The sequence below is a fragment of the Chelonoidis abingdonii genome, chromosome 14 (assembly GCF_003597395.2).
Source record: "Chelonoidis abingdonii isolate Lonesome George chromosome 14, CheloAbing_2.0, whole genome shotgun sequence".
NCBI lineage: Eukaryota > Metazoa > Chordata > Testudines > Testudinidae > Chelonoidis > Chelonoidis abingdonii.
The window spans coordinates 4,018,042-4,032,796 of NC_133782.1; the positions used below are offsets into that span (position 1 = coordinate 4,018,042).

The 14,755-nt window shown below is 49.5% G+C and overlaps 1 protein-coding gene across 4 annotated transcripts in view; it reads left to right on the plus strand.

The window, feature by feature from the left end:
* The window catches only part of RTEL1 (regulator of telomere elongation helicase 1), a 118,728-nt gene that overhangs the window by 38,706 nt on the left and 65,267 nt on the right, over nt 1-14,755 (plus strand). For all 4 annotated transcript variants that reach the window (XM_075072174.1, XM_032766496.2, XM_032766500.2 and 1 more), the window contains exons 19-20: nt 11,549-11,589; nt 12,757-12,842. In XM_075072174.1, the coding sequence (XP_074928275.1) occupies nt 11,549-11,589; nt 12,757-12,842 (127 nt within the window). The remainder of the gene's footprint in view (nt 1-11,548; nt 11,590-12,756; nt 12,843-14,755) is intronic.

The following is a 14,755-nucleotide window of genomic DNA, read 5'->3' on the forward strand; positions in this document are numbered from 1 at the left end:
CCTTAGCAGCATCTGGCGGGCCGGACTGTGCACCCCCTGGGGTTGCGCCTTCATGGCGTTCAATATAGAGCGACCCACCACCCCTTCAGTTCCTTCTTATCACCAGTGACAGTTGGCTGGAACTTCCCTTAGCCCTTGCTTAGCAAGCGCGTTCTGTAGTCATTGTATATAGTTACGGTAGTGTCTTCTTTATATTAGAGTTCTTAGTGGTTTCCTTCATCCATCCCGCCTCCCAGTAGCTGTGGATGCCATGGTCCCTGGGGTTTAAAAACTCTATGGCCTGCGCGAAGGGCATTCAAAGAGTGATCCACACTCATTGTGTTTACGGTGCCTAGAGGAAGGCTACCAAAAGGATCACTGTAAGATCTGCTCCGAGTTCTGCCCCAGAACTCTTAAAGGAAGGCAACAGTGGCTTATGGTGATCCTCATGGAGGCAGCCCTATGCCCCCACTCCAACCTAGGCTCAGGGGACTTGGCTCCTAATGCTTTGTCCTCGACGTGGAGCACCTCGGCACCATTGTCAAGCTCGGCCCCAAGAAAGGACTTGTCCCAAAACAGCTGGCACTGACAGGCACCTCACGAGGCCCAGCTGAAAGCAGGCACTGACCCCACTGGCTGGTGCCTTAGAAGAAAAGGAAGCCAGACAGCTGCTCTGGAGCCATGTGAACGCCTTCTCAAGTAAGGCAGTTGAGTCCAGCCCCCCTCTCAGTCGCAGCTACAGCTCCCTTCAACTCCAGAAGCTTACCAAGCTGCTCAGGACCTCCTGCACCTTATGGGGTCCTTCTCGCCTCCCAGGAAGGAAGAACCTTCAATGCTGGCAGACACCCCTCCCGCCCCCTGGTGCAGTCCAGAGGGAAGCCAGGTATGATGTCGAGGCACTCCCCCTCTCCATGTCCCTCAGCACTGGTTCACTCAGACAGAGAGCCTACCCGCTGCCCAAGCTCTCAATGCTCAAGGCACTGAGGCTTGGCTCCTTTGTGATCTTCCGTCTGAGACCTCAGAGTCAGAGGATATGTCTACAGTAGGGATTATTCCGATTTTACATAAACCGGTTTTGTAAAACAGATAGTATAAAGTCAAGTGCACGCCACACTAAGCACATTAATTTGGCGGTTTGTGTCCATGTACCGAGGCTAGTGTCAATTTCCGGAGCGTTGCACTGTGGGTAGCTATTCCGTAGCTATCCCATAGTTCCCGCAGTCTCCTCCGCCCCTTGGAATTCTGGGTTGAAATCCCATTGCCTGATGGGGAAAAAAACATTGTCGTGGGTGGTTCTGGATACAGCCTTATCCCTCCCTCCGTGAAAGCAGCGCAAGCAGACAACAACCGTTTCGCGCCTTTTTTCCTGGGTGAACTGTGCAAAAGCCATATGCACAGCAAGCATGGACCCTGCTCAGGATCAAGACCGCAGTTGTGGACGTTTGTAAACACCTTGTGCAGTCTGTGCTGAACCAGAGCTGCAAAACCAGGCGAGGAGGCGGCGGCTACGGCAGAGCAGCGACGAGAGTTATGAGGACAGGACATAGGAATTCTCATCAAACCGTGGGCCCCCTGCACTTCGGAGATCCTGCTGGTAATGGGCAGGTTCTAAGCCATTGAATGCCGATTTTGGGCCCAGGAACAAACACAGACTGGTGGGACTGCATAGTTTTTGCAGGTTTGGGACGATTCGCATGGCTGCGAAACTTTCGCATGCATAGGGCCTTTATGGAACTTTGTGACTTTGCCTTTCCCTCTGCCTTGAAACGCCAGAATACCCAAGATGAGAGCAAGCCCTCACAGCTGAAAAGCGAGTGGACAATGGCCCTTCGGAAGCTTGCAACGCCAGACAGCTATCCCAGTCAGTCAGGGAATCATATGGAGTGGGAAAATCTACGTGGGGCTACTGTATGCAAGTAGCAAAGCATATTAAAGCTCTGCTACGAAAGGTTATGACCCGGGAATGAAGTTGCAGCGTCATTAGTGGATGCTTTGCTTCAAAATGGATTCCCTAACCGGTGGGCGATTAGATGGACCCATTCCCTATCTTGCACCGGAGCAACCAGGGCACCAGTAACGTAACACAGGGGTACTTTTCAATAGTGCTGCCAAAGCACTGGTGGATCACAAAGGACGTTTCACAATCATCACGTGGGATGGCCAGGAGTTCCATGACGCTCGCGTCTTCAGAACACTACTCTTTTAAACGGTGCAGCAATGGATTTACTTCCCAGACAGAAAATAACAGTTGGGGATGTTGAAATGCCTGTAGTTATCTGGTGGACCCAGCCTTACCCTTGATGCCATGGCTTCATGAAGCCATATTACATGGCAGCCCTGGACATGGTCAGGAAGACTTCAATAGCAAGGCTGAACAAATGCAGAATGTGGTAGAATGCATTTTGGCTGTTTAAAGGCGCGCCTGGGTGCACCATTACTGACATCGCTGAGACCTCAGCCAAACCAATGTCCCCTTTGTTATATTGCTGTTTGCTGTGTGCTCCACAATCTCCTGTGAGAGTAAGGAGAGACCTTTATAGTGGGACGGGGGCTTGAGTGCAAATCACTGGCCGCCTGATTACGCACAGCCAGACACCAGCAGCGATTAAGGAAGAGCACACCAAAGCGGTGCACATCAGAGAACCTTTTGAAAACGAGTTTTCCTCAAGGCCAGGTACTGTGGACTGTTGTGGTTATGTTTCCCCTTGATGAACCCCTCTCCCCCTTGATTGACTCATTCCCTGTAAGCACCCACCCTCCCCTTCAATATACGAGTGCTGAACGGAAATCAAAGCACTACGTTTAAAAATCATGTATTCTTTATTAAAGTCTTATAAAAAGAGGAGAGAACTGAAAAGGTATCCGGGTGGTGTTTGGGGAGGATAGGAGGAAGGAAAAGGCCACTAAAAATATTTCAATAGTTAATTGCATGCTCTTTCTGGTTGGGCTGTCCATGGGGGTGAGTGGGACGGGTGCAACGAAGCCGTCCCTCCACGCGTTCTTAGTCATCTATGGAAGGAGGCTAAGGAACATGGTGAGGGGGGAGGGTGGTTATACAGGGGCTGCAGCGGCACTCTGTGATCCTGCTTGCTGTTCCTGAAGCTCCACCAGACGCCGGAGCATGTCCGTTTGATCACGCAGCAGCCCCAGAGTTGCATCCATGCCTCCTGATCTTCCTGCCACCATCTTCTCTCTTGAGTCGTTCCCTCCTATCCTCACATTGGTCCCTCCTGTCCTCACGTTCACTGGCATCTTTCCTGTACTTTGATACCACGTCCTTCCACTCATTCAGATGAGCTCTTTCATTGCGGGTCACTTCCATGATTTCGAGAACATTTAGTCTCGCGTCGTTCTTTTTTTTCCGCTGCCTTATCTGAGATAGCCTTCGGGATGGAGGAGAGACTTGAAAAATTTGCAGCTGCAGGAGGAGGGAAAAAAGGGAGAGAAGTATTTAAAAAGATACATTTTACAGAACAACGGTTATACTCTTTCACGGTGAACAACACTATTCACCTTACATAGCACATGTGATCTCACTACAGGTCGCATTTTGCATCTTAATATGAGTGCCTGCGGCTTTGGTGTTAGAGATCACAGACGCAGGTCCGGGCAGCAGAATTCGGCTTGCATGCGGCCATGGTAAGCCATTGTCTTTCGGCTTCTGCAGCCTTCATATATCCAGCGCCCTCTTTCCCAAATAGCAAGCAAAGCCCGTTGAAGTGCTGCTTCTTTCCTGTTAACGTGCAGCACCAGAAACCACCCCCATCCAATTCTCTGGGATGATCGCTTTACCCCTCCCCCACCGTGGCTGGGTATCATGGAACGATCTAGCCACTGCTAGCCACCGTCCCCCACCGCGTGGCTCGTAGCAGGGAAGATCCCAGCTAGCCAAACGCGAAAAAAGCTCAGCTGCCAATCACCCCCTCCCCTCTGCTTGGCTAAATGCAGGGAAGGATTTCTTTTAAGCACAGGCAAACAGCCCAACCATCTCTGTCCCCCCTTAATTAAATTCCTGTATTTCAACCAGGTACCATGAACGATATCACTCTCCTGAGGATAACACAGCGAGATAAAGAACAGATGTTGCTTGAATGCCAGCAAACACCGGACCATACGCAGCTAGGCTTTGTCATGCAATGATACCAGATTACTTGCTACATGCATGGCGTGGTCAAGTGTCCTACCATGGAGGACGGAATAAGGCTGCCCTGCCCAGAAACCTTCTGCAAAGGCTTTTTGGAGTACCTCCAGGAGAGCTTCATGGAGATGTCCCTGGGATTTCTGCTCCATCCCCAGACATGTTAACAGACTTTTCCAGTAACTGTACTGGCCGCGAATGCATCCCAAGTCCTCAGGGCAAATTAATCGCTTGCTTTTAAACCATGTTTTATATTTACAAAGGTACACTCACCAGAGGTCGCTTCCATGGCTTCATTGTCTGGGCTAGTGGCTTGGGAGGACTGGGAGGGTAATTCCGTCTGGGTGAGAAAAAGTTCTGGCTGTTGGGGAGAACAGAGTGCTGTGTGCTCTCTGCAAGTTTGTCCTCCTCTTCCTCCTCCTCATCTTCCCCGTCTGCAGAATCTTCAGCCATGGCTGAGATTACCACCCCCACCTCGGAATCCACGGACAAGAGTGGGGTAGTGGTGGCGGACCCCCCTAGAACTGCATGCAGCTCAGCGTAGAAGCGGCATGTTTTCGGCCCTGCCCCGGACCTTCCGTTTGCTTCTTTGGTTTTCTGGTGGGCTTGTCTGAGCTCCTTAACTTTCACTCTGCACTGCACTGAGTCCCTGGTGTGGCCTTTCTCCATTATAGCCTTGGAAATTTTTTCAGATGGTTTTTTCATTTCGTCTTTTGGAACGGAGTTCTGTTAGCACAGAATCCTCTCCCCATATAGCGATCAGATCCAGTACCTCCCGGGGGCGGTCCATGCTGGAGCTCTTTTTCAATTCTCAGGAGACTGCATTGTTACCTGTGCTGATGAGCTCTGCGTGGTCATCTGTGTTGGTGAGCTCTCCACACTGGCCAAACAGGAAATGAAATTCTAAAGTTTGTGGGGCTTTTCCTGTCTATCTGGCCACTGCATCCGAGTTCAGATTGCTGTCCAGAGCGGTCACAGTGGTGCACTGTGGGATACCGCCCAGAGGCCAATACTCTCGATTTGCTGCCACGCTAACCCTAATCTAATACGGTAATACCGATTTCAGTGCTACTCCTCTCGTTGGGGAGGAGTACAGAAACCGGTTTAAAGAGCCCTTTATATTGATATAAAGGGCCTCGTTGTCTGGACGGGTGCAGCATTAAATCGGTTTAACTCTGCTAAAATCAGTATAAACGCATAGTGTAGACCAGGCCTCAGAGTCTGACTCCTATTGCTCCAGGAGAAGCAGGAGCCACAGATCAAGGTCCAGGAGAGACAGGAGGGAGCCCCAGAAATGGCCTCTGCAATGGCAGAACTCACCTCAGTGGCCCTTTTGGACCCTCTGGGCCTTTCACCAAGGACAGGGAGGAATCCAAGGTCACTGCTCTGCAACGTCTTCTGTGGCCTCAGCCACCTTTGTCCTGCCATCAGCTATGCATCTGCCCTCAGCACCTGCCCACACCCCAACGCCTCTGACAGTGGCACCGTCGTCGACTCCAGCACCGACCTTGGCACTGACCTCGGCAGCGTCCTTGTGTCCATCTTCCGTGCTGGCACCGTTGTCAACATTGACTACAATACAGGCACTGATGGCCCCGGTGCAGAGGGCCCTCCGCCTTCATCAGCACCTGCGAGTGGATTGGCATTGGCTCCATCAGTGGTTCCTCCCATCTTACTGATGATGGTGTCAACTCTTGGTCCGGTGTCTGCAGCTCTGGCACCGTCTGGCACACCACTAGCACCAACGCTGCCCTGAGAGTCTCAGGACCCGCTGGAGGAGGATGGCAGGGAGCATCCGCTCATTATAAAAGCTTTCTCCTCTTCGTCACTGGATGAAGCATTGGGGGTTACAGCTGTGGCCCTGGCGCTTGAGGACAACAGGGTGCTGCAGCAGTTGCTGCCCAGGGCTGCTCAGGGTCTGGGCATTAAGGCCAAGGAAGTGGTAGAGAAGGCTGATCCCATGGTGGACATCCTCGCACCCTCAGGACTTTTCCCTATTCCCCTTCCACTTACTAAAACCATTGTAGACACCACCAAGACTCTATGGCAGACTCCAGCTTCCTTGTCACCCACTGCCAAGCGCAATGGGAGGCGTTATTCATGTCCTCCAGAAGGTATGAACCTTTATACTCCCTCCCACCAACTCCCTGACCCTCTTGTTGTGGACGCTGCTAACCAGCATGAGAGACAGGGCTTCCAAGGGCCCTCCCCAAAAAACAGGGAGGCTTAAGTGTCTAGACCTTGTTGGGAGAAAGGTCTATTCTACAGGGGGTCTGCTGCTCCGTATTTCTAACTGACAGGCCATTGTCAGCAGGTACTCGTTCAACATCTGAGCAGCGATGGCCAAATTTATGGAACTCTTCCCGTTGGACTCCTGAACCGAGTTCTTGGCATTGGTGGAGGAGGGGAAGCTAATATCCCAGGTTTCCCTCCAGGCTGCATTGGACAATGCTGGTGCTGCCACTAGGGTCATGGCAACTGGGGTAGCCATGAGTAGGGGCTCCTGGCTCCAAGTCTCGGGGCTCCCTTATGAGGTCCATCAAACTATTCAGGACCTCCCATTTGAGGGTGATGCTCTTTTTTCTGAAAAGACAGACTAGAGGCTGCACAGCTTGAAAGATTCACAAGGCACCGTTAAGTCCTTGGGTCTGCACGCTCTTGCCACACAGCAGAGACACTTACGACCATAGCCTCCTCCGAGATTCCATCAGCAGAACCAACAGGATGGTTCTCAGAGGAGGAATAGGACTAGCAGGAGGAGGCAACACCTATCCTCAGGCTGCCCTCTGACCCTAAACCGGCCTTTTGAAGGTGCGGTCGAGGATGGCGCACCAAATCAGAAACTGGATCTACCCTGCCTTACCTCTTCCTCCTGACTATCCCCTTTCTACCGTGCACAATCCTGTATCACTTTGGACCTCTGGGAGCTCGGCACGGTAGAGAGGGGATACTCCATTCAATTCTTGACCTTCCCGCCCTTCCACCCCCATTTCCTGTACCTCTTCAGGGACTCTTCTCACAAGCATCTACAAATCCAGGAGGTGCAGTTGCTCCTATCGCTTGGGACAGTGAAGGAGGTTCCTGTGGAGCACAAGGGTGAGGGCTTCTATTCCCAGTATTTCCTAATACTGAATCCCAGTGGCGGTCTCAGGCCTATCCTGGACCTTCGAGAACTCAACAGGTTCGTGAAGAAACTCAAGATCTGCATGGTCTCCTTGGCCTCCATCATCCCCTCACTACATCCAGCAGATTGGTATGCCACCCTCGACTTGAAGGACACATACTTTTACATTGCAATCACTCAGCCCTACAGGAAGTACCTCAGGTTTGTCGTCAGTGGTACCCACTACCAGTTTACTGTCTTCCCGTTCGGCCTGTCAGCAGCACCTTGCGTATTCACCAAATGCATGGCAGTCATCGCCGCGTTCTTGTGGAGGCACCAGGTACATGTGTTCCCGTGCTTAGACGACTGGCTGATCAAAAGCTGCTTCAGGACCAACTGGAATCTCAGGTCACATTTATCAGAGCCACCTTCTAGAGCCTGGGTCTACTCCTAAATGAAGTAAAATCGACTCTCCTGTCCAGAGGATAGAGTTCATAAGGGCAGTACTGGACTTGACCCAAGTCAGAGCATACCTGCCACAGGTAAGGTTTCAGGCCCTCAGTGACTTAATCCGAGGCATCATGCAGTTCCCCACCACTACAGTGAAAAACTGCCTGAAACTTCTCAGGCACATGGCAGCCTTTACCTACGTGATGCAGACTCAGGCTTCGACTTCTCTAGTCGTGGCTCACGTCAGTGTATCGCCCAGCCCGGGACAGCTTGGACAGAATCGTGACCCTGCTTCGCCCAGTCCTCAACTCCCTCCGGTGGTGGATTGACGCTCAGCAGGTGTACTCAGAGATTCCCTTTGCTGCCTCACAGCCATCTCTGTCGTTGGTGACGGATGCATCAGACTTGGGCTGGGGAGCTCATCTGGGAGACCGCAGAACTCAAGGCCTCTGGTCGCAAGCAGATCTGTGTCTCCACATCAATGTCAGAAGACTGAGAGCGGTGCACCTAGCATGTCAGACATTCTGTCCTTACGTAACCGGGCAATGTGTATCAGTCATGATGAACAATACAACAGCAATGTTCTGTATCAACAAACGGGGGGTGGGGGAAGTGCATGTGCCTCTCCCTTGTGCCAAGAAGCCTTCATGCTGTGGGACTTCTGTGCAGAACATTCAATTCACCTGCAGGCCTCATACCTCCCCGGGGTTCAGAATGAGCTGGCGGACCACCTCAGCAGTTCCTTCCACAGCCACGAGTGGTCCCGGACATCACAATTTCAATCTTCCAGAGGTGGGGGTTTCCCCGATAGACCTCTTTGCCGTGTGACGCAACAGGAAGTGCCAGCAGTTCTGCTCCTTTCAGAATCATATCCCAGATTCCAGCATGGATGCATTCCTCCTCTGTTGGGGAGGTTCTTTCCTATCCACCTTACCACTGATACTGCTCATTCACTAGGTGCTGCTCAAGATCCACAGGGTTCAAGCTTGCGTCATACTGATAGCACCAGCCTGGCCCCATCAGCACTGGTACACATCCCTCCTAGACATGTCTGTGGGAGCCCCGATTTCCTTGCTGCTTTCCCCAGACCTTCTCACACAAGATCATGGACGTCTCCAACATCCAAACCTCCAGTCACTCCATCTTATGGCATGGAAGCTCCATAGTTAAATTTGTTGGAGCTTTCCTGTTCAGACCAGGTTAGACAGGTCCTCCTTGGAAGTAGGAAGCCCTCTACGAGAGCCACATACCTTTCCAAGTGGAAGAGATTTTAAGTCTGGTCGGTGCAGTGCCAGTCACCCCCGATGCTTGCTTCAGTGCCACACATTCTGGACGATCTCCTCCATCTGAAGCAGGAGGGTCTAGTTGTCTTCTATACAGGAGCACTTAGCCGCCATCTTGGCCTTCCACCCAGGCGAGCAGGGCTGCTCACTGTTTGCTAACCTCATGGTCAGCTGATTCCTTAAGGGGTTCGATAGATTATGCCCTCATGTCCTTCAACCAGTTCCTGCCTGGGACCTCAACTTGGTCCTTTCTATGCTCATGGGGCCCCCTTTTGAGCCTGTAGCAACCTGCTTCCTGCTCTACCTCTCTTACAAGGTCACGTTCCTGGTAGCAATAACCTCGACCAGGTGGGTGTCCGTGCTCAGGGCCTGGACATCAGAGGCTCCCTACACCATGTCTTATAAGGACAAGGTTCAGCTCTGGCCTCACCCTGCTTTCCTCCCGAAGATTGTCTCTGTTTCACATCAACCAGGACATCTTCCATCAGATTTTCTACCCTAAACCTCATTCCAGCAGCAGAGAGCAGAGACTCCACTCTCTGGATGTCCGCAGGGCACTGGCCTTTTACACTGAGAAAATGAAACCATTCAGAAAGTCAGTCCAGCTGTTTGTAGCAGTGGCAGACAGGACGAAAGGTCAGCTGGTTTCATCCCAATACATGTTGTCATGGGTCGACCTGTTCCCACACCTCCAATCACGGCGCACTCTACCAGGGCACTGGCTTCATCTACTGTGTTCCTGGCTCAGGTTCCCACCAAGGGAATCTGCAGCGCGGCAATGTGGTCCTCCATACACCCTGTGAAAGTAGAAAAAGAACTGACAGGAGTTTAAAGGACATTTCAATGCAAACAGTCCCCTCTGTAAGCAATTGTCAGGCTAAGCTGTAACCCTAATAACGCAAAATTTGTAGAAGCGAGAATTGTGTGAGATGAGTGGGGAAAAAACTGTGTGAAAAGTTGTTGCAGCCTTAAGTCAAATAAGTATGAAATGTAGACTATAGTTAAATTGGTTAAAAAAAAAAAATCAGAATGACCTATGTATAAACAAAATGCAGCTGTTGCACATTATTGTTTGTAATAAATGGTATAAATGCTTGCTGTAATGGTTTGTCTAAAAAAAAAAAAAAGCCTGTTTAGCTCTCTCCCTCCATGCAATTGCTAAAAATAACAAAGTATCTAACTTTGCTGCACCCAGCCAAAAAGTAAAAACGCTGTTTTTCTCTGACAACCCTTTTGCCGCGCATTTTGCCATTACCCAGCAGGCCGGAGATGATGTGGCCTTCAGAAGAGCAGTACTCCAATCAATGGACAACTCTGACCCCATCTCCTGAACTTGGCTTGAGAGTCATCTGATTGGAATGGACATGAATGAGCACTCACTTCTCATAACTGTTGTTCTTTGAGATATGTTTTTCATGTCCATTCCAATACCCACCCTCCTACCCCTCTGTTGGTGTAGCTGGCAAGAAGGAACTGAAAGGGTGGCGCGTCGGCAGGTCTCTATATTGAACACCATGAAGGTGCGACTTCAGGGGGCGCCCAGGCCAGCCCTCCGGATGCTGCTAAGGGAAAAATCTTCCAGCTATCGTGCACGTGCACACACCTGATTGGAACGGACATGAACAACAAACACATCTTGAAGAACCACAGTTATGAGAAGTGAGTAATCCTTTTTTACTCCCCCTCACCCCCACAGGCTTAATAAGAAAACAGCATGCAAAACTGTCTGGAACTAAAGAGAAGGAAACAAGGAGGTTAAAAAAAAGACAAAATATGGGGAATTTCCATAGAAACCAGCACAGACAGCGTACTACTGTACAAGCAGTGCTGAGCCAAAGAAAAGTGCTTAGGGACAGTGACTAATTTGACTGTCACTAGTAATACAGCAACCAAACCCATCTCCTTTTTTTCCCATGGCATGACCACACCTAGTTCATCATCAGTTGTTTTAATCATCACAATGCTGCAGCTTCCATAGACCACTCTCTGACAGGATTCTGTTCCTTAATTTATTACTGTTAATAATGAACTTTATTGTGCACTGATTGAAGCCTGATGTGTTAGGACCTTGATTTTCTTCACTTCTAACATCTCAAAATTGTTAATTTTGCTGTTGATAGAGATTGCCTGCTTGTTGCCATCTTGACTATTCCTCCTTGTTTGGGACATTGGATGCTACTAACATGCAATGTACAAAAGCTAGTTGTAGGAGGATCTTCCTCTGTTTCTATGTAGATGCTTGGCTCTTGCGGAGCAATAAGTAATGTATTGCACTAGTAGTGATCCACACTGGCAGATCATAGTGTTATGGAAGCATCTGGAGGTAGAGCCTCTTCCGTCTTTCTTTCCTAGAGGACTATGGGGTCATCCTGCAAAGCAAGGTGGGAGGAAATAAGTGAAGAAAACTTGGACATCATGATTGCTAGCGGTAATGTTTGAAATGCCTATGACTTTGAGGTTCGTCCATGAGGAGTGGAGTGAAGGAACAGGAGAAGGAGAGAGGGTGCTGGTTTAGCAGTGCAACATTATTCCAAACGAATGAGTTAATAAAAGGAAATGTGATGGTGATGCTGATCGGTAATGTCGTCTTTGTAGGTTTTCAGTGGAATGTCTATCTTCTCTGGGGAAAACGATAGGTAAGTGAAGTTATAATCAGATTCAGGCAACAAGCTTCTGCTCTGGGTTATTGATAAATGAGCAGGAAATGGGGGAATTGACTTCTAAACAAATATAAGCAAGTTTCAGAAGGGTAGCCGTGTTAGTCTGTATCAGTAAAAACAACGAGGACTCCTTGTGGCACCTTAACGACTAACAAATGTATTTGGGCATAAACTTTTGTGGGATATAACCCTCTTCATCAGATGCATGGAGTGGAAAATATCGTAAGCCGGTATAAATATACAGCACGTGAAAAGATGGGAGTTGCCTTGCCAAGTGGCCAATTCAGTTAGGGTGGATGTAGCCCATTCCCAACAGTTGACAAAAGGGGGAATATCAACAGAGGGAAAGTTACTTTTTGTAGTGCTAACGAGGCCAATTCAATCAAAATGGATGTGGCCCCTTCCTAGCAGTTGACAGAAAGCTTTGTGGACATCATAGGACCCAACCACATCAGCCACACCTCAAGGGCTCATTCACCTGCACATCTGTCAATGTGATATCATGTGCCAGCAATGCCCCTCTGCCATGCACATTGGTCAAACCGGACAGTCTCTGTGCAAAAGAATAAAAGGACACAAATCAGACATGAAGAATTGTAACATTCAAAAACCAATGGGAGAGCACTTCAGTCTCCTTGGACACTCAATAACGGACTTAAGTCGTCATTCTTCGACAAAAAAACTTCAAAAACAGACTTCAGTGAGAAACTGCAGAACTGGAATTAATTTGCAAACTTGACACCATCAAAGTAGGCCTGAATAAAGACTGGAAATGGTTGAGTCACTGCAAAAAATAATTTTCCCTCTGATACTCACACGTTCTTGTAGGAAACAATTCAACCCTGGCATGGAGATGGACGAGACAACTTATTAGGTATTTTCCATCTCTTGCTTCTAGTATACAAATGTGGTACATGCTATGTTGAGTCAGTATCAATGGAATGCTAACCAGGCTAGAATAGTGGTGATGATATACTCCTCTTCCAACACTCACTTGTCTTTCCCACCCTTTCCATCAAGAAGATGAAGAGGAATTGTAGGGAGACCAGTACGTGCCCTGAGAAAAATAGGCTAATCCCCAGCAATGCCTCAGAATGGAAGTGTTCTGAATGGTGATGTTATGCACCATCTTTCTTGTTTCAGGTAATCTTGTGCGAATTATACCACATGGGCTGCTGGTGTTCTTCCCTTCATATCCGGTCATGGATAAAAGCCTGGAATATTGGAGAGTATGTTGCTTCTTTCTTTGTGTATGAATTGTAGTTACACACTTTGGACCAAACTTTCACACACAGATGCTTATGTTGGAGTTCCCATTCTGCAGTCTAGCACTGACTTGCCAAAATACTTATTTTATGCATCTGTTTTCATTTACATTTATTGTCTATATTGGTACATAAGGTTGTGAACAGCACTCTCTAGGCAAATAAGCCCTACCGTAAAAAAAACTTAGTCATAACACAACAAATGCTGAACAATGAGGGAACTGGGGAACAAGCAGAGCAAGAAATAAAAAGAAGCTTGGTTAATTAGGCACGTTTCTAGAAGTTAATGTATATTTGAGGTGGGACTGGTAGCACCACCTGCTCTTAAAATTACCCAACACATCCTGTTATAAGACCCTGTTTTCAATTTCAATAACTTTGCCAAACTTTAAACATTTCAGCTGAAATTTTTCTTGACCAATATCTGCCTCAGGCGGAATATTTTGTTTTGCCCATGTTAAAAAATTCCACTGAGCTTTTTTTTAAATGTTCTCTTGCTCCCATGCTTTGGAAGAGGGACTTGAAATTTGGGGTGCCTTTGCGTCAGGATTTACTTTTGGTGTCTCTGTGAAAAGCCACACAAACTTGACCAAGTTATTTAGCCTTTGCAAAATCTCGGTTTGTGTGTGCTCAGTAGAGACTTAGATTTTAGCAGCTAAATTCCCAAAGATTCTGTGCATGCTAGCCATGCACTAGCCCAGTGGGTTTCAAACTTTTTTTCTGGTGACCCAGTTGAAGAAAATTGTTTATGTCCATGACCCAATGCAACTGGGGGTGAGGGGTTTGGGATGTGGGAGGGGCTATGGGCTGGGGCAGAGCATTGGGGTGTGGGAATGAGGGCTGTGGAGTGGGGATGGGAATGAATGGTTCAGAATGTGGGAGGGGGCTCTAGGCTGGGGCAAGGGGTTGGGGTATGGGGGTGTCAGGGCTCTGGGCTGGGGATGCAGGCTCTGGGGTAGGGCCGTGGATGAAGTGTGTGGGGCTTAGGAAGCGGCTCCGGGTTTCGGCTGGGGCAGGGGGTTGGGGTGTCGGGGGGGGTCAGGGCTCTGGCTGGGGGTGCAGGCTCTTGGCTGGGGATGAGGGGTTTGGGGTACAGGAAAGGGCTCTGGGTTTGGGGTGCAGGGTTGGGGTGCAGGCTTACCTTAGGTGGCTCCCGGTCAGCAGTGCAGAGGGGTGCTAAGGCAGGCTTCCTGCCTGTCCTGGCACCGTGGACCATGCTGTGTCCTGGAAGCGGCCAGCAGCAGATCTGGCTCCTAGGTGTGGGCGCACAAGCGGCTCCAGTCAGCTCTCACCCACGGGCACTGACACTCCAACCAACCTCCCCAGCTCCCACTGGCTGGCTTCCAGCCAAAGGAAGTGCAGAGCCGGTGCTCAGAGTGAGGGCAGCATGTGGAGCCCCATGGCCTCCCTGCCTAGGAGATGTACCTGCTGCTGGCCGCTTCCTGGCCGCAGCGCGGTGTCAGAACAGGTAGGAACTAGGCTGTCTTAGCCTTAACCTACTATTCGTAAGACTTACCTGCAGAAGTGGAACATTTGAGCCCATGACTTCCTGTCGTCTTTTCCACTTCTCCCCCAGAATTTCCTTTCTGATAGCTTTCACCTTATAATAAAATAATATATGGAGATATACCTATCTCATAGAACTGGAAGGGACCCCAAAAGGTCGAGTCCAGCCCCGTGCCTTTACTAACAGGACCAAGTACTGATTTTGCCCCAGATCCCTAAGTGGCCTCTTCAAGGATTGAACTCACAACTCTGGGATTAACAGGCCAATGCTCAAATCACTGAGCTACCCCTCCCTCCTTGGCCAGAAGAATGGGAGAACTCAGGGTGCTCATGACAGACCCACCATATGCTGCCTTCTGCTGTGACAGAAT